The following is a 27,376-nucleotide window of genomic DNA, read 5'->3' as shown; positions in this document are numbered from 1 at the left end:
GTGTCAGATGTGGAAATCAGTATGTCAGAATTCAGTATGTCAGAATTCATTGATGCAAAGGTGGTGATTCAACTGAAGTCTGATTTTAAAATTAAAAAAGGATTACAATTGAGTAAATTGGCATATAGGCACTTTTATGTAGAAAGGCCTTTTATTAAATGTAATTGTTTTGTTTAGGTTATATAATAGGTGTTTATGCTTTGTTACACAGTTATTATTGTATTGTGTTCACCTTGGTGATGAAAACTGGAAATGGTATTCACCTTATTTTGATGTTCACCCTGCAGTTATGTGATATATATATATATATATACATATATATATCTTGGCACAGTCAGTCACCGCGGCACAGATCAACAATCTGATTGGTTGCTGCTCTCATCTCATTTGCATGAACGTTGTGCATCAGTAGGTATATGTGTACATTGTCACGTTTTGCCACATTATAGCACTTTGACACATTCTGTTTGATGTAAATTATCCAAAGATTTATTATGAAATACTGTGTACAGTCACAAGTGCAAAAGTTTGGGCAGCTTCTATAACCTAAGAACAGCTCAACCAGTTTGCATTGAAGTCCTTGTAGTTACGGAATAATAAGCCTGGGATTTTAAGGGGTTAACACATCCTCTGTAGAGAACATACTTCTGCACATTTTAAGAGTTACAGCACATTTTATATTTCATGTTATTTTTCCCAATACATTAAACTTAGCATTGGAAAGAAGTGCCATATTTAGAGTGATCCCTGTAGAGGATGTGTTAACTTTTAAACGTGCCTCACTGGACTAATCCTGAACATTTCAGAGCGTTTGTTCTGTCCTCTCGTTGTCCCGTTGTGTAATAATTTTGTGCTGGAACGTTCTGAGGGGGAAAGAGGGACTAAAATCTTTCTAATGCTGGAGCACTCAGTGAAGATCAGAACAGCATGTATGTGATGGAGGGGGGGATTTTAGAAGCAGGTCACTGTGGTTGGTGTCCGTATGCGCTGTCTGTGTAGCTCCTTAAAGCTGCCCACAGGCTAAAAGCTAAACCACCATAAACCACTCAGTATAAAACTCAGCTGCTCAGTTCATTTGTGATGCGTTTTGTGTCATTTTGTTGTTGTCATTCACAGCTACAGTGCCATTCTATTAAATGCACAGTGTGATTTGCAGAAATTAATATTTAAGATTGTTTATTTTTTATATAATATATATATATATATATATATATATATATATATATGTGTCAAAAAATGCAGATGAATATTTAAACTGTTTATGGGCCAGTGTTGCTTCAATGTTTTCTATTTTCATTCTAATGATATTCATAAATTTGTTATTACTGGTGATCTGAGCTAAATCTCTAAACACAGCTGAGTGCAAGTGAGCAGCTGCTCTCCACTGTGCTTTAATTTCAAAGTCTGAACCCTGCCAACTTCACACACAAAACACATCAGGTGCATTCAAAATGGCATGCTACTGTGCTAGATATGGCATACTGCACTAATATATACTGTATACTGCTACTCTTCATAGTAGTATACTGTACAATACCGACCATATCACAAAATCCATGCACCGTACTACAGGAAAGGGGCACAACTAGTCTGTCAGCATTAGTGATTGAGCCAATCAGACTTAGAGATGGGCAAAATGGCAAAAATGTAACATTACAATATTTTAAGACATCTTAATGATGCATGATATGGTACAGTACATATTTTTCAGACATCTGATATATTGAAACAGACAAAGTAGTGCCACAGTAAAAAAATACTGAATACAATGATTGATATTTAACATTTAACACACTGCGCTGCACTAAATCCAGTTAAACGGGACTTATTTGGCTCTACTTGTAATTAATTATGCAGTTGGGAAGTTCTGATGATATCCACAGTATGCGCACAGTGTGACATGCTTTGTCATGACAACGATAAATATTGTCATATAGCCCAGCCCTGATAAGACTTATCAGAAAACCCACCCATTTTCCTCAGCTCTCCAATCACCGCTTAGCAACCGTTTCTAGCTGCTTTTCAACTCTATTCAGGTCAGGTCTTTAGCAACATGTGTGGCTATATTTTAGTCAAAAGATGTGCCTGCAGAGTTTGGAAAGACAGGGTGGAGGGTTTTGTTTTCTACTCATGTCCAAAGCCACAAATAAACTTAAAAAATCTCAGCTTTGGATTCGTCTGTGTGGTAAACCTGTGTGTTTTCCAAACACACCTGTTTTCCTCCATTTGCAAGTCATTTCATTTTCATTACATTTGTAGTTGGTAAAATGAGGTAGTTTGACTGACTGACTGAGACCAACTTTATTAAGTTACTGTTTTAACCACCTTACATATGTGGAAAGTTAAATAAATCTCACCCCAAGACCCGCAGGGAAAACTGATGGGGCTTCAGTGATGCACTAAGTGGAGCAGCCGGACAAATTGTTTCCTTGTACTTCATTCATGTATGCATAGAAGACTGAATTCTGGGCTATTAAACTGTTCAGAGCAAATCAGGCGGTTAGATCAGTGGTAAGAAACTTAGAGCCAGAATTGTTCATAGTGGTGGCGATAGGAACCAGACATCCGCCTCTAGAGTTTCTTTCACAGGAAGTTATTATCTTATTATTATTAAAATGCTTTTAAAATTATTAAAACAAATTCACTGCACAATGCCTGAGACATAGTTTTATGATAGTTTTTGATGCTTTTGACCTTAAACTTTCTTTTTTTGAAAGCCATTCATGGTGGAGGGCTACATTCAGGGTGTTGTGGGGCAAAATAGTGCCCAGGCATCACAACCCCTGGTTCCTTTTACCAGTGCAGTAAAAATCAGTGGAATTCCCCTTTAACCTTTCAATGCAAATTAAACACTCTATTTGGGAGATTTTTCTGTTGAGGGCTGTTGAGCTGTTGGTTGTTTTACTCAGCATCTGTTTTGGTGGTCTGTTTAAATGCCAGCACAAAATCAACACTCTTGGCTTTTTTTGTGGGTGTCATTTTGGCTAATAATGCTTATCAGTGGACTGCACAAATGTAGCTGAGCCCAGGACTGGCTTTTATATGATTGAAAAACATGCAGTGCACAGTAAAACAAAATATTTTAACCCTTAAGATTTACATTCACTGTTCTGAGACCACAAAAAAGGCTTAATATCTAATTGTGATTTTGTTCACCAATGTTGATATTGTGATTTAAATTATTTTCTATAAATTAAGGCATTTTTTTAACCAAGAACACAAACAAATCCACTTTTTCTGGCTTGAAGTTTGAATGCTGGATGTAGTGCGCCAGACTGCCAGTTAGATTTGGTTGTGATGTCTCAGGACATGGGTGTTTGGTTGTTCCTTATTGGTCTGACTTATCTAAAAGCAGTTTATGAACTCTTATTCGATTCAATTTCCTCACTTAAAACTGGGCATCGCAAGAGCAGCTATTAATTACAGACTAATAGCTGCTCCTGCAATGGGAAAATTGTACTCTTTTAAGGTGCAATTTCAGCCCTAATTCGAAGCCACACATCACTGAAAAAAACATTTGTGTTCACGCATGAAGAATATGCATAATAAATATGTGTAGACTGTCAAAATTCTAGCCACATTTTCAGTGAACCATGATGTGAGTGAATTGATTGTTGTTCTTATTATGCTGTGATGCTGGAGCAGAAAAAGTCACTGCGCATCTGTTTGTCCTCCTTTGCAAGTGTGTGTGGGGGTTCCTGTGCTGTGTGTGTGTGTGTTCCTGAGCCTCAGACTGGATTAAGTTCTTTGTCGGATCTCCTCCCATCCATTTGTAAAAGCAGGATTTGACAAAAAAACACAGGGTCAATGTGCTGAGTGACCCTACAGAGGCTCCTAAACACCTACCCATATACACATGTATTGCACACACACACGCCTTAGTAGTACACCTGTAGTCCAATATTACTGTTTTGTGAGCAAATAAACACTTATAGTCCAGATAAACAACTTTTTAATTCTAATTTTCTCAGGTGCTTAAAGTCTTTGCACAGTACTGCATATACACATAAACAACATAATATGCTCATACATATAAGTTTCATATGTATTATATATATGTAAGTATCTGTATATAATGAGTTTTATAAGTCTAATCCTAAACATAACTCTAATCAAAAGAATTTTTTTTTCCTCTTTCAGTTTTAAAAAATGAAATATGGCATTTCTATAAGAAGCACTTTACAGAGTCAGGGGCGTTCTGTCTGTGTTTGCCCCCTCCTCCTTCTTCCTCTCTTACCCTGAACAAATTCAGGCCACGTCATTTTTAATGTCAATTCAGACTCGTTTCAGTGACCCAGTCACAGCACACGCAGACTTTTTTCCACTGATGCTTGTGCACAGAAGCTTGGTCAGGTTATAGAAGATTAAACCCACATCACAGCAAGACTGATATTTACTTTAACAAAACACAGGCAGGTTTAATGTTCTGAGGCTTATGCACTGTATATATGAATATAGAGCACTGCATAATATGATTGACATCTGTCCTAAAACATTCAGATACAAGAAAACAGACAAGCCAAGCAAATCAAAGTAAGAGTTTGAGCAGTATTGTAGTGTGAATGTTACTTGGTATGAATGAACTAGAATCGAATATAATTATGAATATAACATTCCAAAATCAATGCATTTTCAGAGCAGTGCATCACAGTGTGTGGAGTTAGAACACAATGGTATTCCTTAAATGGGAATTTCACCAACTTTTCAGAATTTCTGCATAATTAAGTCGTTAAGATGTAAACAAAAGCATTCAGAGTGGTTTGGTGTGAAATGCTCAATTCTAGAGGAATATACCAAATCAGAATTGTTCACAGTGGTAGTGATAGGAACCAGACGTTCACCTCTAAACAAACCCATCACAGAAAGGTAGTACATGAAATAATTATGAATGGTTGAATGGTTCAGTGGTTGAGATGTAAACAAGGTCTTTCAGAGTTGTTTTGTGTGAAATGGGTCAGAGAGACTCAGATTTCTTTACTGTGGTGTTGATAGGGACCTAGGGTCACAATGTCTACAGCCCAAATATAGCCATTTTATTTACTATCCAAAACCACCAGTGAACCTACACGTGTCTCCTGAGTTTTATATGTAACGTTGATGATGGTAAAATAGTGGTAAATCTGAAAAAGTTTTCTTTGGAGAATGGATTTTTAAAATATGTTTTAGGGCAAAATCTTCTCAGAACTATCGTAAAACAATGTCTCAGACATCAGGCAGGGTATTCATAGCCATTTCATGTAATAACTTTCTGTAAAGGAACTTTAGGAAGTGGACGTCTGGTTTCCATCACCACCACTGTGAACAATTCTGACTCAGTAAGTTTCTCTAGAACAGAGCATTTCACACCAAACCATTTTGAACGACTTTGTTTACATCTTAACTATTTTTAATCAAGCAGAAAATTGGAAAATATCATCACTGGAATTCCCCTTTATGAGTGATACTCTCTTGAACAACAGCGTTACGTGCTGCATTATGGAGTATGAGTGTTGGAGAGTTTATTATATGGTATAGTGTTTACATATTGTGTAAATATGTAAAATATGAACTGTGTTCGTGAAAATGTGTTTCACAGGACAGCCCATGCCAGAGTGAAGAGTGAAGCAGCAGATCAGGCTGCAGTCGCTGCTGGTCATGAATCAGATCTGGCCAGAACTGTGGCAAGAGAACTGTCCCCCAGCTTCCATCAACCAGGTACATGCTCACATACAGAATAAATATCAGCAGGAAACATGCTGCACAGCCGTATACATTATTACTGATTATCCGATTAAGAGAAGCAAAAGTCTTATGATGTGTTTACACATTTATTTGTATATTTTTATTTATATGCATTTATATATATAAAAAATGTCACTCTAGTACTTCTGAAAGCACTAGGTATGTCTCTGACTATGAATACAAGCCATAGTCTAACTAGATTTGAGTCAGTTTAGAGTAATAGAAAACAGCAGCTACAGCTCTATGCCAGGACTCTTTACTGAAAGCTCAAATATATGTTAATGTCTGTTACAAGCTTTAAATAAAACGATGGAGTGTCTTTTATAAGCTATAAATGTCGGTCTTTAACCTAGAGCAGGTAAAAAATGTTCATGTGAATTGCTAGCGCTAACATACTACTAGAACCCCATAGGAATGCTAGCAAAGATAGCATTATCATAGTGGTGTGACTGAGTTTTGACATTTATAGTGCCAGACTAAAGGCTTGGCTCTAATAGTGACAGTTCACCACTGAATACTAAAGATGCTGCATGGCGGCTGAGATGGAGCAGTATTTTGATACAAGTTTGGCCTTTGCCACACCACTCAGCGGTAGGTCTGATGCTGCAGATTCCAAAGTGTCCAATGAACTGAAAATACAAACTCAGTACAGAGTGTTTACAAGAGTTTCTGCTATTCAGCTTCTAAACACATTACTGACTCATTCATAAAAACACAAAGTGATCTTTTAGTCTAGCAGTAAATCAGCCGAATATGTAACATACTCAATACCACTGCTTTACCCCAAATGTAATCAGTCAATTAAGATATGTTTGGTGTCTGAAGTTTGCTTCTGTGGGTTTGGTACTGAAGCTATGAGGCTAATGAAGCTAACAAATAATAGAAGTTAATATGCTCCCAGTTAGCATGGTGCTAACTGCATGCCCAAATCATCATATACCTGCCTCAAACCATGTGGAGTTGTTAAGTAATCTTGATTATATGGTTTCTGACACTGTGTGAGACACTGTTAGCTAAAAACATGGACCAGGAAAATGGTGTAAATATTATGTATTTGCTGAACTATTGAGCAAAAACATTATTCTAAATTACAATAAAGGTTTATAGAGTTGAGGTTTTATAGAAACCATACGCTTCTGAAATTCTTAGTGTTAAACTGAGACCAAGTATGCATTTATTGTGAGTACATTTGATTTGGTTGAAGAAGCTGGTCTTACGTCTCTCTACTCTATCCTAAAGTCTGACAGGTGCATAGAGGCTGAAAGGTCATATTCACCGAGCTTGACCTCTTACTGATGGTGTGTAACTTAATGCCCCCTTCCAGAGACCACTAAATGGTCCTGACTGGTCATCGAGGCCAAGGGTGCAGTTTTGGTTTCAGAAGGGGAGGGGAAGGGGGCACCATAAAGCTCCAGATAATGTTAGCAACTGACTTAACCCATTTCACTGTTTATGTGATACTGTATAGATAAAAAACTGTAACATTACTGAAATTAGTGCTGCTTAATTATCCAATAGATTATCTTCTCATTAGATGACTTTCCTTCCTTTCTTCTTTATCTGATCAATAATTAGAATTTTTAAAACAAATTTCTTTACATCTTCACTGTAATAGCACCGCAATAATTCAGCTAGTAATGAGGTAGTAATTGTGTCTTCTCACAAGTTGTTTAATCATGGAAACTGGTGTTACATAATCATGGTAACAGGAGTAGCATGAGCATGAAAATGAGTGTTGTGTAGTTGTGGAAATGAATGTAGTGTAACAACGGAAATATATGTACAACCATGGAAACGAGTGTAGCCTAACCCTTGTACTCTGTGTAGCCTATGCCTTGTACTGGGTGTAGCATAACCATGGAAATGGGTGTAGAGTAACAATGCAAATGGGGGTAGCATAACCATTAACCGGGTGTAGCATTATCATGGAAACAGGTGTAGAGTGACAATGCAAAAGAGTGTAGGATAATCACTGAATCATGTGTAGCATAACCATGGAAACTGGTGTGGAGCAACAATGCAAATAGTTGTAGCTTAGCCATTGACTCAGTTGTAGCATAACCCTGGAAATGGGTGTACTGTAACTATGGGAATGGGTGTAGTATAACCATTGAATCAAGTGTGGTGTAACTGTCGGAATGAGTGTAGCTCATCGTCGAATCTCGTATAGCGTAACCATGGGAATGAGTGCATCGTAACTATGGAAACGAATGTAATCCACTGATCCATCCATATCAGTGGTACAGTCTTTCTTGATTTTTAGCAGTCAGCCCATATTATAATTCTTTTTCTATCATAGGCCTGCACTATTTACATATTTTCCCACAACCTCTAGATCACTTTGAAAGGTGGCAAAGGGACAAAAAATGGATTTATAAAATTGTCCCCCACTGTCTCTTGTGGAAAAGTTAGAGACTATAATTAAGGCCACATATAATTATTAGAAAGAATCTTCATTGTCAGGCTATTATTTTGTAATTGTTTATATCACTAAAATATGATCATTCAGCCACCAGAAATATGGATCATGGAGTTTCCTCGCCTGACATATTGCTGCTCTGAATTGTTGATACATATTCATTTCTGTTACCAGACATCACATGTGAGCAGGATTGGATCTTGTTTTTCAAAATATATTCTGAATCAGAATCTGTAATCTGAAGGATTACGCAATCTCAGTAATTTATTCTGGGAGCTTTCAGTTCTTTCTGAATTCTTACTCTTTAAAGGCCTTGATATCTTGTGAGCTACTTTGAAGAACAAAGTTTGGTTCGATGTCAGCATTCAAATGGTTCTTTGAGCTGCCATTGTTCTATATATAACCTTGGTTCTATATATAATGTTTCTTATATTACCTTTACTAAAGAACCTAATTTTTAATAGTGTACATAATGAAACTGCTGCTTACGAATCTATCTATCTATCTATCTATCTATCTATCTATCTATCTATCTATCTATCTGTCTGTCTATCTATTTTTTATTTATTACTAATTTGAAATGCTTTAATTTGTGATATAGTATCTATATTTTTTGGTACACTTTTAGTTTTATATTTTAATGACTGATTGCATCTTTTACTTTTTGATAACACGGTAAAGCTGTGTAGTCAGTGTTGTGCTGCAGGCGGTTTAGTTTAGAGGAGTTTATTCACACAGTGTTGGTTTTGTGTTTGTTCTGAATAGCTACTGAAACTGGTTTTACAGGCAGATGTAATGTAAGACAGCAGCTATTGAGCGCTATTTCTATGACTACAATGAAGCACTGTGTTAGCGCTGTAAGAACACAAAGCTCAGAGGGACGTTTCCAAGACAGCTGTAACCCTACACCTCAGGCTCAACACAAAACACAACCATTCATACTTAATTATATCACACACATCAATCAGTCGTATCGACTGTAACATCAAATATCAGTCAGATCATCTTAGCATCACCAGGTTGCAAAAAGCAGAAGATACTGATTTTATCAATGTATTGTGACTTATGATTTATCTGTCATTTATTTCAGAGGTCATTAATTTTCTTTTTCTTTCAAGCTGATAAGCTACTGGGTTCCAGTCAGCTTGAATAGCTAGAGTAGGAGAAGCTTACAGTGACAGATGTATGTAGCATGTGAAATAAATTAACTGTCCTGTATGCTATCAGTTAGCCTGTCTAATCCAGCCCATAAAGTGCTGTCTGGCACCTCAACATATTAGCACAAATGAAACAAAACATCAGAGCGAGGAGAACTACTGCCTGCAGGTCTAATGGACATTTCTGACTTATAGCAGATTAGCGCAGGCTGTGTGTTACTGCAGTGACCTTTCGGTGCAGCGCTGATCGGAGCTCGTCTGAAATCTTTAATGGAGTGACGTTAATGAAGCTATATGTGGAGCGAATGTGTCCTGAAGTGGAAACTAATGAAGACATTGCTGGAATGGTTGTAAGCTGAAGGCTGAATGGCAGGACAGTGATAGAGTCTCTGAATCATCGCAGCTGTCCATTCCTTCACTCAGATTGCCCAAACTAATGACTCTTGCACCCCCCCGTCCGTCCCACCAATGCAAGGTGCATAGAAAGCAGGTGGCCTTCACCATGTCCAGCCCCCAACACTGTTAACATAAATACATGCTCGTAAGTCTTTATTAAGGGCTCCATAAATGCATCGCATTGTCCTGCTGGAAAACCTGAGCAGTGTTTTAATAGACTGTCTGTTCAAAGTGTAATCAGTGTAGAGAATGTACAAACAGCAAAGGGGTCATTCCACAGCCAATCACTTAGAACCTGGCAAGTCACATCATGGATTTCCATGAAAATCAAGCAAAAACCTCCATTTCATTAAAGCAAGTATGCAAACTTTCAAGTATGCTACAAGTAGCTTTTTAGTAATTACATTTTAAAGTTTGCCCCATCATCACATCTTAAAAATCTTAAGTTTAACTGTTTACAGAATACCTCAACTGAGCTCAAATATAAGCTGGGAATAAACAGAACAATATTTTAATGAATGTGACTAGTTTCTTAATAAATAAACAGGCTAATTTATTGGATTGTCTACTTTTTATATCAGAGTGTGAACTCTCATGTTATTGTATGTAAGAGGTAATAATAATATCAATTACATTTTATTTATATGGCATCTTTCTCAAATATTTTGACCCTTTACTTTCTCATTAGCATATATAAAACTACAGACTGTAAGAATTATGACTGTCAAGTTTGAATCAAGCAAACTCAATGCAAACGGTTTCAATGTATGTCATTTGTTTCCACTGTAGTTTGATTACGTTGCTTTCTGGTGTAATCTGTATTGTGTACAAACAATAGTAAGGCTTCTAGGGCAGCTGCTCTGTAGTCCAAACTAATGGAGTGTTTGTGGACAGAAGGTGAAAAAAAATCATAATCCTGATCACGCTGGACATGTGTGCTAGATTCATATCCTTAACCCAGACAGTTATGACACTGGATTATGAATGTATGATAACACATTATTTAAAGACTGCCTACTTAGGACCTTCATAACACATGCATAAGTAATACTAGAGTATTTATGAACAGCATATGTCAGCATTTGCAAGATGGCATAGAATGTTTTAAGAGGTAAATAACATTATATTTACATTTAAAGGAATATTATAAATGTGCTCCATTTATAGCACTCTTATCAAGCATCATACCCAAGTAATAGAAGGCAGAGGCCTAGTGAAGAACACCATACATGAGTTCTGTGCATTTCTACTTGAGTAAAAATGCGAAATTACAGTTGTTTAGGAGACGTGTGTGTAGCAATGGAGAGCTAACTCTAGAGATTTATAGATTGTTTATGTCTACAGCCATGCAGGTCTATTTAACCATTTTGATTCAGTTGTTCATCAGAAGAATATTTCATAATACCTGTAATAACTCATAGTACTTTTACTGTTGGCTCCTAAAACTAGTCATTTTGTACATTTGTACAGCAATATAGAGCATTTCTGCTTTACACATAACATTTTACCAAGAGTATTTCTACTTTTACTCAAATACAGGATTTTAATACTATTTCCACTGCTGGTATTTACATACAGAAAAATATATATGAAAATTCTACTTTTAATTTGAGGGCATTAGAATCTTCCATAGTTAATGTCCTTCAATATATATATATATATATGTACCATGGAATTCCTATGTAAATTCCCTATGTCAGTTGTGTCAAACATACAGCCCGCAGGTCAGGATTGGCCAGATTGTGGTTCTTATCTGGCCCACCAGATGAATTTAAAATCCAAGACTGACACCATGCTCAACCAAAAACTGCTTAGCAACCATCTCTAAGCACCAATTCTTCTAACAGAGAATAGACTTTATTCAAGGTTACTGTTGTTGCTAGAATCCATTTTAATACAATGTCTGTTGATAAATAGCCCTTCATTTGAAACTCACATTTATGATTAAAACATTCTGATTGAAGACAAATCTTAATGCACTCATATGCATGGAATCATTTGCATTTTTTGCTAAAATACCTAAAAGATGAAGTATCATCTGCATCTAATGCTGCTTTAGTCTGGCCATCTAAATTGTTTTGCAGGTGATATTTGTTTGATCAGAATTTACCTGTCAGATAAATTATGATCAGATAAATACATTTATGAGGAGTTCTTTATGTGTTACTGGCCCACTTCACATTGGACTGAGTGTAATGTGGCACGTTCCCTAAAATGAGTTTGACAGTGAAGCTTTCTTTTAGTGTACTAATGCAGTTTTGCATGTTATTCAACAATACAGATACCATAACCTGCTTAGCAGGAGGAACAGATGTATTGGCAGAACCGACTGTACACACAAAAGCATATCCATCCCCTCAGAGGATTTAAAGCACTGGTCATATTCTTATATTCTCATATATAACCATGTTTCCCTGCCGAGTCTGCTTAATGGAGCAGAAATATGCCGACTTACAGCTGCCATCTGTGGATAAAACAAAGAAACATATTATTCGTTTTATAAAGCTGTTGAGGGGGATAAATCTCAGCAGCTACTGGAGCTTCATTAACTGGTGGTTAACTGAATCAGGGACTCACAGCAGGAACTGGAGGTTTTCTGGTTTAGACCTTGTGTGGGTCACAGGGTGGTTGGACCTCTGTGTTCAGTTGACCTTCTTCTAGCCATAGCCATTATGTTCTTGAACAGGGCAGTCAGCTCCAAGCTGCTCCATGGATGTTGCCAAGCTGCACCATGGATGTTGCATAAAGATGATGTTCTGATGTTTTCTGTTTATGAATTTTACAACGTGACATTGAGTTTGAGAGAAGTTTATTTCATTTTACGTAAAATTATTTTGTTTTATATCAATTGCATCTATGTAGTGTTATTGTGGAAACATATATTTGAAGAAACAGATATATTTAAGATGGAATTTTAATAACTAACTATACAGACACTATATATATATATATATATATATATATAGTATTTTTATATGCTGTGTTAATTATAAACTTCTGTATTATTATATTTATAATATATTTAACATTTATTATATTTAAGATTTAAAAACACATATTTGCACTGAGTGTGGACTCAAATGCTTGAGTCTTCTAGGTGGATAACTTGCATAAATTCAGCATGGAAGCAGCTCAATTTATTGGTCAACTTACAATAAATTCAACCATAACAGAAAAAAGCATTGAGGCTGTAATGGCAAATGTGCCTAAGCATGTAATGGATGTTTTTCCTGTTTTCCAGCTTTCAAAAGCAAGTGGAGCTTCTATCCCTCTTTGGTAACACTTGCACCTGAAGCCAACAACAATTTAGTGAATTGTTTACTGTTCCAGATAAAGATGAAGTCAGCAAGCACTACTACATGACCAATAAGTGCACCAGAATGTAAACTAGAATGATTTATTGATGAGTTGATTATTATATTTAGAATTATTACTTTGTAGAGAGGTTGGCAAATAAGACGATATAGAGACTAACGCTATTAGCATTAATGCTTACGGCCACAAAACGAATGTTTTTACCCATATTTAAAAAAAAAAATAAGCTTTGTTTGATTCTACCTGTAATTCTGTGTAAATGTAGACATTTGTGTGAGTGCTGTGCACAATAGTGCAGTATTTCTGATCAGCCAATAAAGTAAGCTAACTTTCAAGCAGCATAGCTAGCCAAATTAGATGCTTTAGAGTAAAATAAAATGACCAAAAAAAACAGTACATTGTTAATTGTGGTCATTATACCAGTTCCAGCTGTCTATGAGCAGGTGGGAGATGAATTAGAACTAGAACTGTACGTTCAGTTGGGTCACTTCTTGTTCTTGTCTTCACTTTGTAAAGTGAATGGTTCTTCAGTAAACTTTGCAATGAAATGTGTGGCTAGTGCACATTTATAATTATATGACAAGAATTAACCACAAAAAGTTGTGAAGCTATTAACCTGGGAAGATCAGTTTAGAAAAGCTTTCTATTTTTCTGATATCTTGGTTAAATTTGTCTTAGGATTAGTGCAAAATCCTCTTGTATCAGTGCTACTGTGATATCTACTTGAAAGAAAGTTCAAAATTCATAATACAGCACGCAGTGTTTTAAATGGGGGTGCTGAAATTTTAAGCAGCATATATGTGACGTGAACAATTACGTCATGCAAAATTGACTTTTTTCCATTTGATTTTCTTTTGATAATTCACATCAAACAGAATGTGTCATACTGCACTATAATGAGGTGAGAGACAATATATATGTATAACTTGCACATCATACTGCTGATCCACATCCTCTCTCTGCTCTTTCATTTGTGATTCTTGACTTTATGCAAATAAACTAAGCAGCAACCATTCAGATATGTGATACCATAACCAGCTGTGTCATCTTCGCAGTCACACAGTGGAGCACACACCAAACAGGAGATACAGCGCTTGATAAAAACTTCATTACGTCATTACAAATACATTTACAAGACTTTTTTTTAGTTTAAAGACATTATTAGGCTGCTTTGGGGACTCAGTGAATTGGCCTCTATCTTCGCATACAGTGTTGCTCTTTGCATCTCAACCTGTGTGTGTTTTATTAACGTGCCCCAAAGCGCTCTTTTCACTGTAATGAAAATGCAGTGTTAACAGTGCACAGCACTGCCGATTTTAAAAATATACAAATAAAAATAGAAAAGTACAAACTTCACTCTGAAACAAGCACACATGAGCCATGCTACACTCATATTATTAAAAAGTTCAGATTTCTGTATAATTATAGGTGTTTTTTACAGTTGCAGTCCTGAAATCTGGGGTACTGCAGCAACCCCAACTTCACATGTCTCTGCGGTCACCTGTAAATAGTGAAATAGTGTAGATAAAGTTTATCTAGAGGCCAAAATCAAAGAACAGACACTCTCTCTTTGCAACAGTTAGCTTAGCTATAGTTTTCTAGCTTCCTACACTGCTATGTCCTAGGAAGCAAGCTAACGTTGCTAATTGTAACTAAGGGACAAAAGAAAATGACGCCAGTATGAATTCAGAGTTAAATGGATAACTAGCTAGTTAAAGTAGTCTGCCTGGGTGTAGCCTGCAGCTAGTGTAAACGTAGCTTAGCTTAGCTGTTGTGGCTTGTGAGGTTAAGTAATTAGCAAATACATTAGCATTAAATAAGGATAAAATAGTAGATCATTTATACACTGGGAGTAAACTTGCTTTACATGTAACTAAAGAACTAAGAAATATTTTGTACTATCAGCACTTAGAATCTGGGGATATTTTGTGAAGTACAGTTATTGTTATGATTAGATTCATGTCCTGCTATTGTAGCTTCCCATCTTAGATTGGTAGCAATCCCCCACCATCAGAGAGTTGCTGTCTGATTAAACAGAGATGAAAGTGATCCTAAAGCTTTATGCTGGCTTTATTTTTAAGTTGCTTCTCAAATCGCAGATTAAAATTCTTTGACACTGGCTAAAAGACAAATGTCCTTGCAGTCACAAAAATGTCAGATCAAGCAGAGGAACTTCATGTACGTAGCCCAGTGTTCATTATTTGAATGTAAATTCCATCAAAACAGAAAGGTTGCTTTTGGACAAGTTAACTTGAAATATATGTTACAGCGTCCTTATTTTATCTGGCGGCCAGTGAATAATTTAGTTAGGAGTTTCAGTAAGTTATTCAAACCATAAGTGGAACTTATATGGACTATATGGATTATATGGATAAGATGTTGTGTGACATTTTTGGTCAGAAGACTCATAAATCCCTCTGAATATTGCTGCATAAAGTCAAGAATAATTGCTTTTCCTAGAAGTCGTAGTTGTAACCAGTGATAACAAACGGGATGTAATTTTATATGCATTATTTTTAACTCGCGGCTCATTGAAACAAGTGGAGAAGTTGTGTGGAAAGTGCAGATACTAAACTTTCAATCCATACCAAATTGTGTTTGTAAGTAGAAGAGGAGATACTTATTATGATTTAATATCATGAAAAGTTATTATTTTGTCTTGTTTTGCAGAAAGAAAACATATCCTTTACATTTTGTATTTTTTTTCACATTTTTTAAAATTGAAACAAACAGGAAAGTCAGAAGTGCAGACACAGAGCTGTCAATAAGATGTAATTACAAAATATATGAATGATATAGCAAAACAAAAAAGATTATTTATATATATATATATATATATATATATATATATATTTTGCCACCGTTCTTCTTTTTTTTGTTGTCGACTCTTTCGACCAAGGACAACATTTCCCTTTTCTACTAGAAAGACAAAAAGTCTCACACACTAATTTACTGCAAACTTTTGTCGGGTATAAAATTTCTTTGCTAGCGTAAAATTTTGGCTCCTCTCCTTTGCTGCACTGTTTGAGCAGCTGTTTGTTTTGTGTGTCAACTTGTACTTTTCATTGCCTGCATGACCCTCTACATCTAATCCAACAACTCATAGCGGTCCGATGAGTAAGTACCTCCAGGGATGAGTCAGAGGAACACAGTGGACGGTGTTTTATTTCATTTAAAGGTACATTCAGGATTGCGGGGTGGCATTGTAGTATTTTCCTGCTTTGGTTTTGTGGAGTCTCAAAAACCGACACGTTGAGTTCCAAAAGGATGCTGTGTAAAAGTCTGAGACCACCATTCATTTATTTATTTAATTTCTAATCAAAACAGCCATGAAGTTCAAGGTTTTCATTTTTCAGGAGACATTTCCGAAGAGATTATATGTAAGATCATGCATATCATTCATGCATGAGGAAGGAGAATGTCAAAGGAAAATAAGTGGGAAAAAAAGGAGTTTCAAAACTGGAGTTTAAAAAGTCCAGACCTCAACATCACTGAATGCATTTGAGATGTGTTTTGTTTTTCTTAATGCTAATTGTGACTAGAGATTAAATCAATTAGTGGTCTCTGACTTTTGGTCTGTACTGTACGTTCTTGGACAGTATGTGAACCACTTTCAGTGATCAAAACTAGGCATCTGGGTGCAGCCTATTAGAGTAAAGTGCGTAGCGAGGGGGCAAGGCTTCTGCTATGGACACATGATCTCACACTCAAATGACTGGGCTTTATTTGTTTAGTTGTGATTTTCGGGGTTTATTTTGTTAGAGGTTGGCTCTTTATGCTCTGAAAAAGTTATATATATCCACTGTTACACATCTATCTCACAGGCCCAGATTACATCAAGCAAAAACTCAGCGAGCATGTGGAGGAGATTAACGAGGCCCCACCACAGGAAGAAAAGAAAAAAGAGAAATCATCAACCGGAAGCCCCTTTTATCGACGTGGCACAACTCCGTCCCACTCGCCTGCCCAAAGCCCCACCCCATCTCCACCAACCTCACCAAAAAAGAAGAGTCAGCAGGTCAACAGCAGTGTCACTCGCAAGATAAGCAAAGACAACACTACTATAGGTCGTAAAATAAGCAAAGAAGAAAGGGCCTTCATTGTGGCAGAGATAGCCAAAGTACCTGCTCTACCAGCACCACCAGCACCAGCACCAATCAAACTGCAAGAAGTTCCCCCACCAAAGCCCCCCAAAGTTAATGAACCAGCGCCCAATCCCGTTAGCACAGGCAATGGGCAGCTGCACAGTGCTTACCACAGCTACTTGGTGAAGGCAACTGTAAAGGTTCCTCCACCAGAGGAACCAGAGGATGATGAGCCAGAGATGACCCAGTCCAGTCTGGCCAGGATGCCTCCATCCCCACCTAAACTGTTCAGGACACCAAGCCCCAAACCAGAGCCCAAGCTCAGGAAACAGGAATCTATAAAGCCAAAGAGCCTTGCAGAAACCAAGAAAGCTAGCATGGAACTCGCCAATGAGGTATTAGAAGAAGAAACGGTAAGCTGCTCTCCTCCTCCTTCTCTGCTAGCCTATCCATGCCCACAAATGTGTTCTTTCATAGCAACTGCTATTTATACATACAAAATAAAAAAATCTGAATGTAGGTATTGTGATATAAACTGAATCATGTTCTACAGTTTCTCATTAGGTTGAATGAATAACTCACTCTAAATGTAGGCATTGTGATATAAACTGAGTTGTGTTCTACAGTTTCTCATTAGGTTGAATGAATAACTCTCTCTAAATGTAGGTATTGTGATATAAACTGAGTCGTGTTCTACACTCAGAATTTTGCTATTAGTGTATTAAATTAAACCCTTAACCAGGCCACAGAAAGCCATAGTGGATCACATGTGGCTTGAAGTTTACACAGAGAAATGCAGTTAGTCTAAAATCTTAAAGATAAACACACAGGTACTAACTGTTACCGCTGCTAATGCTACTAGTCTGGTCTGTTTTTACACCTCATACCTTTAAGCTGGAAATAAGTGAGTTTGTGCAGAGTTAGCTGATATTGAAGGTTTTCATCCATCCAAGTGTAAAATTTCTATGTAGTATAGCTGTGCTTTGTACTGTACCTTTATCTTTGTATGCAATGCTACACCGCAGTGGCCCTAAAGCTTTTTGCGCATAGCTGCAGCTGTAACAACAGCTAAAAAACAGCTAAAAAAATGCATTTGTGGGTGGAGCATGCATAGGTGAGTTGGTTAGTTACTTTTGGTATAATTGTAATTTGAAAGGTTTGTCTAATAACCCACCTAAATCTACATTCCAGGGTCCTAATTCAGTTTTAGTTGCCATGGTAATGCTTTTGAATATTGGATTGGCAATCATTTTTGTTCACTTCTTGACATGATGGAGTGGCATCTCAGGTAAGCACTGATTTTTTTTTTTTACCATGTGTTTATTTCATGCTCTATAGTGTTTCTATTTATAATTATATATTGTATTATGATTATATACCAATCAGGCATAACATTATGACCCTCTCCTTGTTTCTACGCTCATTGTCCATTTTATCAGCTCCACTTACTCTATAGGTGCACTGTGTAGTTCTACAATTACAGACTGTAGTCCATCTGTTTCTCTGCATACTTTGTTAGCCCCCTTTTACCCTGTTCTTCAGTGGTCAGGACCCCCATGGACCCTCACAAAGCAGCACTGCAGTAACACTGACATGGTGCTGGTGTGTTAGTATGTGTTGTGCTGGCACGAGTGCATCAGACACAGCAGTGCTGCTGGAGTTTTTAAACACTGTGTCCACTCACTGTCCACTCTATTAGACACTCCTACCTTGTCAGTCCACCTTGTAGATATAAAGTCAGAAACAATAGCTCATCTACTGCTGCACAGTTTGTGTTGGTCATCCTCTGGTCCTTCATCAGTGGTCACAGGATGTTGTTGGCTGGATATTTTTGGTTGGTGGTCTATTCTCAGTCCAGCAGTGGCACTGATGTGTTTAAAAACTCCAGCAGCACTGCTGTGTCTGATCCACTCAGACCAGCACAACACTCACTAACACACCACCACCACATCAGTGTTACTGCAGTGCTGAGAATGATTCACCACCCAAATAGTACCTGCTCTGTGAAGGTCCATGGGGGTCCTGACCACTGAAGAACAGGGTAAAAGGGGGCTAACAAAGTATGCAGAGAAATAGATGGACTACAGTCTGTAATTGTAGAACTACAAAGTGCACCTATATACTAAGTGGAGCTGATAAAATGGACAATGAGCGTAGAAACAAGGAGATGGTCATAATGTTATGCCTGGTCGGTGTATACAGTGCTGTGCAAAAGTCTTATGTGTATGAGAAAATGATATCTATGCAGTAAGCATTTGTTTCACATAAGAAAAAATACAAATAAACAAACAATCCAGTGTAATTGTTTCATATGTATCTTGACCATTTCCTGTCGTCTCCAAAAGAAAGTCCAGTATTTACATTTACCATCCAATACCTTGTATATCTAATCAATTAAATTAAATAAGGTCCTAGAAGTGAACATATGCAAAGCTGATGGTTGGAGTGTAGCGAGAAGTCAGGAACCAAACCTGTGTTCTTATACGTATTCTTATAACCTACATATTCATAACTTTACCATGCGTTCTTGTTTTACTGTATATGTGGTTATTTGGAGTTGTTCTAATAATAAAGGTTGTTTTACAGAAGTGGTTCAAAGCACTTAATGGGAAACAAAATCACTTAGACTGAACAACTGAACTATTTTAAATAATCATTTGATCTATTCAATGAAAATTATGTTTATATGCTGTTATATATTGTGATTTGCATGTCTCCAAGCCTTAACCAAGACTAATATGCCAATTCCTTTGAAGATTAGGTGGAAATATGTCGCTCCAAAAATGTTGCTTAAGAAAATGTTTAAAAACTGAAAAATAATTATCATGTCACTACCAAAACATGCAAAAATCTCTCTGGACTAAATCCATATGTGGCCACACTGCTAAATATGCAAACTTTAAGAAATAATAAAACATTTCCTCCAAATTCCTGTCAACAAAAAGAAAAAAACTTTATAATTGAAATCTTTAATTCTTTTTGTTTAAATTACTGATCCTCTGTAAGGTTTCAGTATTGACAACTTCAAACAGAAATTTGAAAGTTGGTAAAATTCTGAAAGCACCGCTGATCATTCCATGTTGTTTTGATTTTCTAAAGTCTGAAATTAAGTTAGCACATTCTCTACAGGCAACACACTTATGGACGTTTTAATGGACAATTACTGTTTATTTGCTGAATTAAAAATAAAACATAAAATGTGGCCTGTGAAAATGTTATGGCACATTTTATATTGTATGTTTTATTGTTTTCCAGTATATTAAACTTAGCAAATAAACATAAATTGTGCACAAAAAATTGCAGGAAAGAAATAAATGTGCATTTTTAAATGTGTTCCCTTTGGGATGTGTTAACTTACTTTCTATCAGAAAATCAGCATGACTGTTCAAACTTACTGATACGACTGTATCTTTATAAGCTACTTGCTTCATGGAACTAAGTTGGAACTTGAATAAATTCAACATTTAAGTTCTTTGAGTGAAGATAAATAGTTCTGAACAATCTTCATGTCTGAGCCTTTTGCACAGAACTGTATGTTTGAGTTTTAACTCTAGGTTTACAGAATGTATTAACACTGTAACTGCTTTGATTCCTCAGTAGCGCAGTGTCACTGGCCTTTAAGAAAACAAAGTGACACCAAGCAGAGTCTTGGCAGTGGCAGCAGTAAAATCAACGTATGGAAGAAGTTTGAGATATGCAGCACGTTTTTGGAGGAAGACCAGCCCTCAGTAAAGAAGTGTGGCTCTTTTAGTCATGTAAAGGACTAAGAAGAAACCACAGGTGAATAAAAAAACAGAAGATTTGTAAGAGAAAGTAAAGTAAAGAGTGCTTATCCAAGTCATTGCCTGTGAAGAGTGGAGCCTCTCTGTGTGCAGAGACTTTACTGAAAATGTTGGGAGATGCTCTTTAAACGTGACGGGCACAAACAGCTGCCTCGCTCTTTTGCCGTGTGACGTGTAAGTGGGGAGATGTGCACTCGGTGCCAGAGGAATTTGTTCAGGGAACTTTGTTGCGCTCCAGCAATCACGCCACACCGGCCAGAGGAAACCAAACACACACGACGGTGTCACTCTCCGCTCTTATAGCGTTACTGACCCTCTGCTGCTTCTTCCATCCTCTCCTGCGTTCTTTTAACGAGACTTGATTTAACACGCCCTGTGCATGGTACCATTTATTACTGATGAAATGTTTTTGTTTTGTTTTCTTTTGTGTGTTGTTTCTCTTCATGTTAGCTTTTATCCTTCAGCGTTCAGCCGTAGAGGTTATTTGAATTAAAACATATATGCTGAAAAAAGTACACTATTGTTCAAAAGTTTGGAATCAAAACAATTTTTCTGATTTTAAATACGAACATACACTGTTAACAATGAAAGCCAGCTCTGCCTAAAATGATAAGGTTACTGATTACACTGCTTTTCTTGAGCCAGCTCAACTTGAGGACACTAGTTGAGTTCAACTGACTCAGATTTTGAGTCAAATGTTCTCCTAACTCTCATTTTTTTTGGTAATGCATCTCTGTAGTAAACAATATCGAATGCATGTTTTTACTCATTTTCCCCAGCAGCGGTCTTTCTATCAGACAATTCCCATTTTCTCCTCTGGGGCTCCGACTTATGGAGGGGATGGCACTGTGGTTCAAACTCACAGCCTCCTTAAAGTAGTTTGATTTCTGTGTTTAATACATTGTAAAAGTTATTTGTATACATATATAAAGTACATTTTAAAAATATAAAAGTATATTAAAGTAAACTTTCCACATTTGCTAGATTTCCACAACAAGCAGAATGTGAGTTGGGTATGCTGGATTGAGCCAAATAACTGTAAATAAAAGAGAGCAGTAAATGCATTCATTGAGACACATCATGGGGAAAAGTTCTTCTAACTTTGTGCTGGGGCAGCACTGAGTAGTGTTTGCTTATTTCATAGCATATGTTAATTGCAAATATGTATATGACAGCTAATCATCAGCTAAAATTGTATGACTGTAACAGCCCTAAAAGTTATGCAATAGCATGTGGTGCTACTGGCTAATAATTCACCCCAGCATCAGGAGGTTGTGAGTTTGAACTCCAGTGATCCTATAGCTGTCCATATCTGGAAGCTCAAGAGAAGAAAATCCCTTGTGGAATTGTGTAATGAAAAGAGTGGCAGCCAGTGGGGAGTAAAAACAAATTCTGCATCGTTTGCTTAACCAAGAAACTAGAAATGAGAGTTTTGACTAAACTAAAAGCTGGGTGAATTCTGGTGTCCTCAAGTTGAGTTAACTGAAGAAAAGCAGTGTAATCAGCTACCTTATCATTTTAAATTGAGCTTCTCATTTTTTACAGTGTAGCGATAACACTTTACTGTTGGGCAGTGTTCATAAGGCAACACAGCACCTACATGAACCTACATAAACGTTTATACAGGCTTATTCCAGCAATCCTGTGTAGGAGTCATGTAGCCTAACGAATGTTGCCCTTCAGTAAAGTGTTACCATAATAACTTATACAGTGTAGATTTGAATATTACAAACTGTTCACCGAAAGGTATTTTTAGATGCTTTATGCATTATTTCAAGAATTCTGTGAGGTAAATGATAACTAATATACTGTAAATGATCTTATTACATTATTTTCTGTTGTTATCTGCCTTGAGATTTGATCTCCACTTTTGAAATATGATGCATCCTGGATATTCATTTTATTATGACGTAATGCCTTATGTTCTTCAACGTTCTTAGCCATTGTAGAATCTTCTACAGCATTTAGCTGCAACAAAATTGGTTTATATTATTGACAACAGTATTGCTTCCAAGCTTTTGAACTGTACTGCATCTGATTTAAATGTGTTCATCATTTCCACATGAATAAAATCTGTTATATCCACATAACTACTGTCTTACTTTTGGCAGTAATTGTGCTGATGTAATAAATTTTATTGACGTAGAACTGATATACACATTCTGCACCACCTTTTCAGCAAATTACTGTCAGTAGTCTATTTTAGAATTATTTTCAAAGAATATGTTTTATGAGATGTGCAATAAGCTTTATTTAAAACAAAAAAAAGCATTATATATCGAACCACTGAGAAGCTTTTTAGCCCCCAAAAAATCATGTTGTTCTGTATTCAATTAGAAATGAAAACGAATATGACTGAAAGAGATGAAGCCTGCGGTGATTAAGATATGTGATTACTTAGTGTAGGGGAGAGCGGAGCACAAAATGAAACATTTTGTTTTTTGCTAAATAATTTTAAAAGTATTTGAACAAGATGAATAATAGTATTCATGTGACAACTTCATGCTCGTAGGTGGGGTTAACTGTAACAGACTGAGGGGTGAGCTGTAATAGTCGCTGAGTCTGGTAAACTGATGCAAAACAATTTATTCAGAATTTGATTGATTTGTTCCAACCTAAATACATAAAAATGTCTCCATTAATATAAATATGATTACTGAAGAGAGGCTGTGCTAAATGTGGCAAATTAATTTTTGACAATATAGTAGAACAGCAAAATATCGGCATGATAAAATTTAAATAGATTTATTTACATGCTATCTATAGCACATTTTTATGAGTCGTAATAACTTCCAAAAATGAACTATTCTGAATGTATAAAGGGGGATATTGGTTTCTCTGATTGTTCACTTTGGGGGTCTCAAGGTCAATTTATGCTTCTGCATGCCGGACAGCCACGTACCCTACACCGTAGCCTGATGCGCACCTCCCCAGAAATGTAACTACATGTCACTGTGACACAGACCGCAACAAGCATGATTGGTCCACATGGTAGCAACGCATTTCCTCCTACACATTTGGCTACACACTACGCTTCTCAGTCTTCACCTCCATTTTTTTAATTCAGGATGAACATGCATCAAGTTGAGGAGAGATATCCTAAGTATAGAAAATAAAAACTTATAATAGCGACTATGACTGTTAAGTCTGATTGATGTTGGAGTGACAGGAAGCCGAAATCAAACCTGTTCTGTGGTGTTCTAAGCAGTAGCCTGCTAGGCTAAGCTAACGCAAGCGTACTGAGCCTCCCACCGCAGTACATCGGTTCCAGCTAACAGATGTTTGAAAAAGTGTCTGAGAGCACAAATTCAAATGTCTGCTGATGAAGTGACAGGAAGATGAAAAATGGTGCAATTGCAGAGCAACACTGACACCAACGCACAAGTATACATACTTACAACGGCGTAGGCCATTTACATGGCTATGGTGTAGACTCTGCTTTGATTCAATGCAGAAGCATATATCAGCTTTTAGTTGTAACAGTATGTTAAATTAACCCTGCCGTGTGGAGGCCTGCCTAGCTCTCACTGTGACCTGTTTATTTGCCTCTAAATGGTGCTGTATTACAGCCACCGAGAGGGAGATTAAAATAATATAAGAGTGAATTCTTTGAACTCAGTAATCAAAACTCTCATGATGCAAAAAGTTACTTTTATGGTATATAAATAGTTTTCAGGGTGAATCTGGAGAAATATCTTTCTGATGTGAAAATTTACAGATGACGTTGCTATGGGAACAGGAGAAGCATGTTCTACTGGAACAACATAAAATATCTGTGCTACATTTTACCCCACATTAGTTTGTGCCCTGCTCTCCCCAGTAATATTTAGTGGTAATAATAATGATTGTCTACCCCCAATGGAACTTAATCTGACACCTATTATGTTTACTTAATTCTAAGAGAAGACATCGTCTATGTGAATTGTTATGAGAAGGCAGCGTATAGTCCATTGTGCATGCGAGTTTATTGATATTGTGTGCATTGAAAGCATTAGTAATTGAGTAGTCATTTCTGAAGGGGGCTGGACAGAAAACTGGACCGTGGGGGCCTGAGCTTGCTTGCATGTTGGAGATACTGGATATCCAAAGATGTGGATGTTTTTGTGTTGAATTAATTCAGGTAGTGCCACGAGGAAAGAAAGATGTGGTACCTTGGACAAGGGGTGTGTTGCCTTTAAAGAGTCTTTAACTACTGTTTACCTCAGAAGAACATGAAAAAAGCCAAAAAAAAGCAAAAAAGAAAGAATTCTTGTCTTAATCCCCTACTATGGGAACTCTGACTGTTGAAATATTTTGGAAATTGAATTTTTAATGTGCCGCTACATTGCTTCATTGTTTTATTTCGTTGTTTGCTGGCACAGAGTGGCGATTTTACTGTTATTTTATGTATTATAATATTAACATTTTATCACTTCAAAAAAGACTTATTTATTCTACAATAAGTAGTCGTTTGTATTGTTTTAAGCATTTGCTCAAAGAAAAAGGGCTTCAAACAAGTAAGATTTTCATACATAGGCTATCACATATATCACATTTATATTTCATTACTAATTAGCACAGCTTATTGAAAATCTACTATGTAACACCTTAAATATTAATCCAAGTACAATAATTCATGCCAAAAGATTCTCTTTCTCGCTTAAGATTTGAAAAGTTGAACTTAGCCTCTACTTTTGAGAAATTAAGGAAAAATATGGAAATTAAGGCAAGATAAACAGATGTCAGAAACTGTATGAAAATGTTGCTAGCCTAATTTGGGAGGCATTGCTAGACCTGAATGTACAAGAAAAGTGCAAAAAAAAGAGTAAAAGGTGCACAAACTAATAATTACAAAAAAAGAAACTACAGAGGCAGCAGAGTGTGCAAAGATGTGTGTCTAGCCAAGTAGAAATTACAGATAGGGCATTAAAAGGGGATTTTTCAAATGTTCTACATAATTCAGATGTAAACAAAGACATTCAGAGTGGTTTGATGTGAAATGGTTTATTGTAGAGATTTCTTTACAGTGGTGGTGACAGGAACCAGGGGTCACGATGTCTACAACACAGATATAGCCATTTTATTTACTATCCAAATCCACCAGTGAACCTACTTGTGTCTTCTGACTTTTCACATGTAATGTTGATGATGGTAAAATAGTGAAAAATCAGAAAAAGTTTTCTTTGGGTTGTTTAGCCTCACAACGCCCTCCATGTACCCCTCCATGAACTAATTTTAAAAATACATTTTAGCCAAAAACGTTTTCAAAACTATCATAAAACATATCATAACTTTCTGTGAGGGAGCTTTTAGAGGTGGACGTCTGGTTCCTGTCACCACCACTGTGAACAATTCTGACATGGCAAGTTTCTCTAGAACGGAACATTTCACACCAAACCACTCTGAATGACTGTTTATATCTTAATCATTTAATTATGCAGAACTTTTTGAAAAGTTGGTGGAATTCTCCTTTAATGAAAGTCAATAGCAGCCAAAACATGATTAAAGTCATGTTAGCACTGAAAGGCTTGTTAGCAGGCCTGTAGATGAGGACAGAGGTTTTCAATCTTGGGGTCAAAATGAGTTTACAAGAATAATCATATCAGATTAGGATATTTATATCCTGAACGATCATAAATATGTATAATTTTGCAGAGGCATTTTTAGAAAACAAAGGTTATTTTGCTGTTTCTAACCTAAAGAAACAATGAACTTATGTTAGCCATTGTCGCCATTTTCATTTTCCCTATATTTTCTTATATTTTGTGAATATGTGTTACGGCAGTGCACTGCATGCAGCCACTTTTAATGTACTTTCTGGTTGATTTTTTTTTCAGTTGAGATATTAACTGATAAAAGGGCAGAATTATTTTTCTAAAAACACCTGCTGCACAAAGAATACATTTATAAATAATAAAGATTTTATTCTGTTTGTACAAGATTTTACAGAGCACAGTCCACAATCTGAGGTGATATTTTTCTAAAGTTTTGCACATTATTTATTGGTGACTACTTAATAATCACATAAGTTCAACAAAAAAATTGATTTACACAGTGAAGAACCTGCAAAGTTTCTTTTAAACTTTTCACCATAAAAAAGAAGAAATTATAAGTTTTTTGAGCATTTTGAGCTCATTAAGGCCCCAGTGACTTCTGTACTCTGGAGATGTTTTCCTGTGTATAACAATAAATATGTTATACCCCACACTTTCTCTCCTTCTCTGTCATTTTTGTCATGTTTATTTGATCACATTTACTGCATAACTGGTTCTAGAACAGAACCCAAGATGTATTTTCAAACTATTAATCCATTAGCAGTTACGGTTTCGTTTATCAGAGCAGCTTTGCCATATTCTCATCAGGCTGAAGTTGCATTCTGAAATACAGATTTTCAGTAGTGGAACTGAAAATTCCTACTTAAGTACTGCTAAGTGGGGAACCGTGACTGTTAGCTAGGCATTCAGTTTGGGGCTATAAATATCAAAACTCATAATGCTAACTTCTGCTAGCACCCATATGGAA

At 36.5% G+C, this 27,376-nt stretch overlaps 1 protein-coding gene across 2 annotated transcripts in view; it reads left to right on the top strand.

Annotated features, from left to right (window-relative positions):
* jph1a (junctophilin 1a) overlaps positions 1-25,812 on the top strand; it is a 46,682-nt gene extending 20,870 nt beyond the window's left edge. The window contains exons 3-6 of one of the 2 annotated variants that reach the window (XM_036558022.1): positions 5,576-5,694; positions 16,833-17,506; positions 18,285-18,381; positions 20,694-25,812. In XM_036558022.1, the coding sequence (XP_036413915.1) occupies positions 5,576-5,694; positions 16,833-17,506; positions 18,285-18,365 (874 nt within the window). In that variant the 3' untranslated portion in view covers positions 18,366-18,381; positions 20,694-25,812. Of the gene's footprint in view, positions 1-5,575; positions 5,695-16,832; positions 17,507-18,284; positions 18,382-20,690 lie in introns of both variants that reach the window. The other variant, XM_036558021.1, reaches the window with a different exon arrangement.
* The last annotated feature ends 1,564 nt before the right edge of the window (positions 25,813-27,376 follow it).

This window comes from Colossoma macropomum, unplaced genomic scaffold (genome assembly GCF_904425465.1).
Source record: "Colossoma macropomum unplaced genomic scaffold, Colossoma_macropomum, whole genome shotgun sequence".
Classification (NCBI taxonomy): domain Eukaryota; kingdom Metazoa; phylum Chordata; class Actinopteri; order Characiformes; family Serrasalmidae; genus Colossoma; species Colossoma macropomum.
Note: the sequence above shows the minus strand (reverse complement) of the source record. Positions and strands in the feature narration are given on the sequence as shown.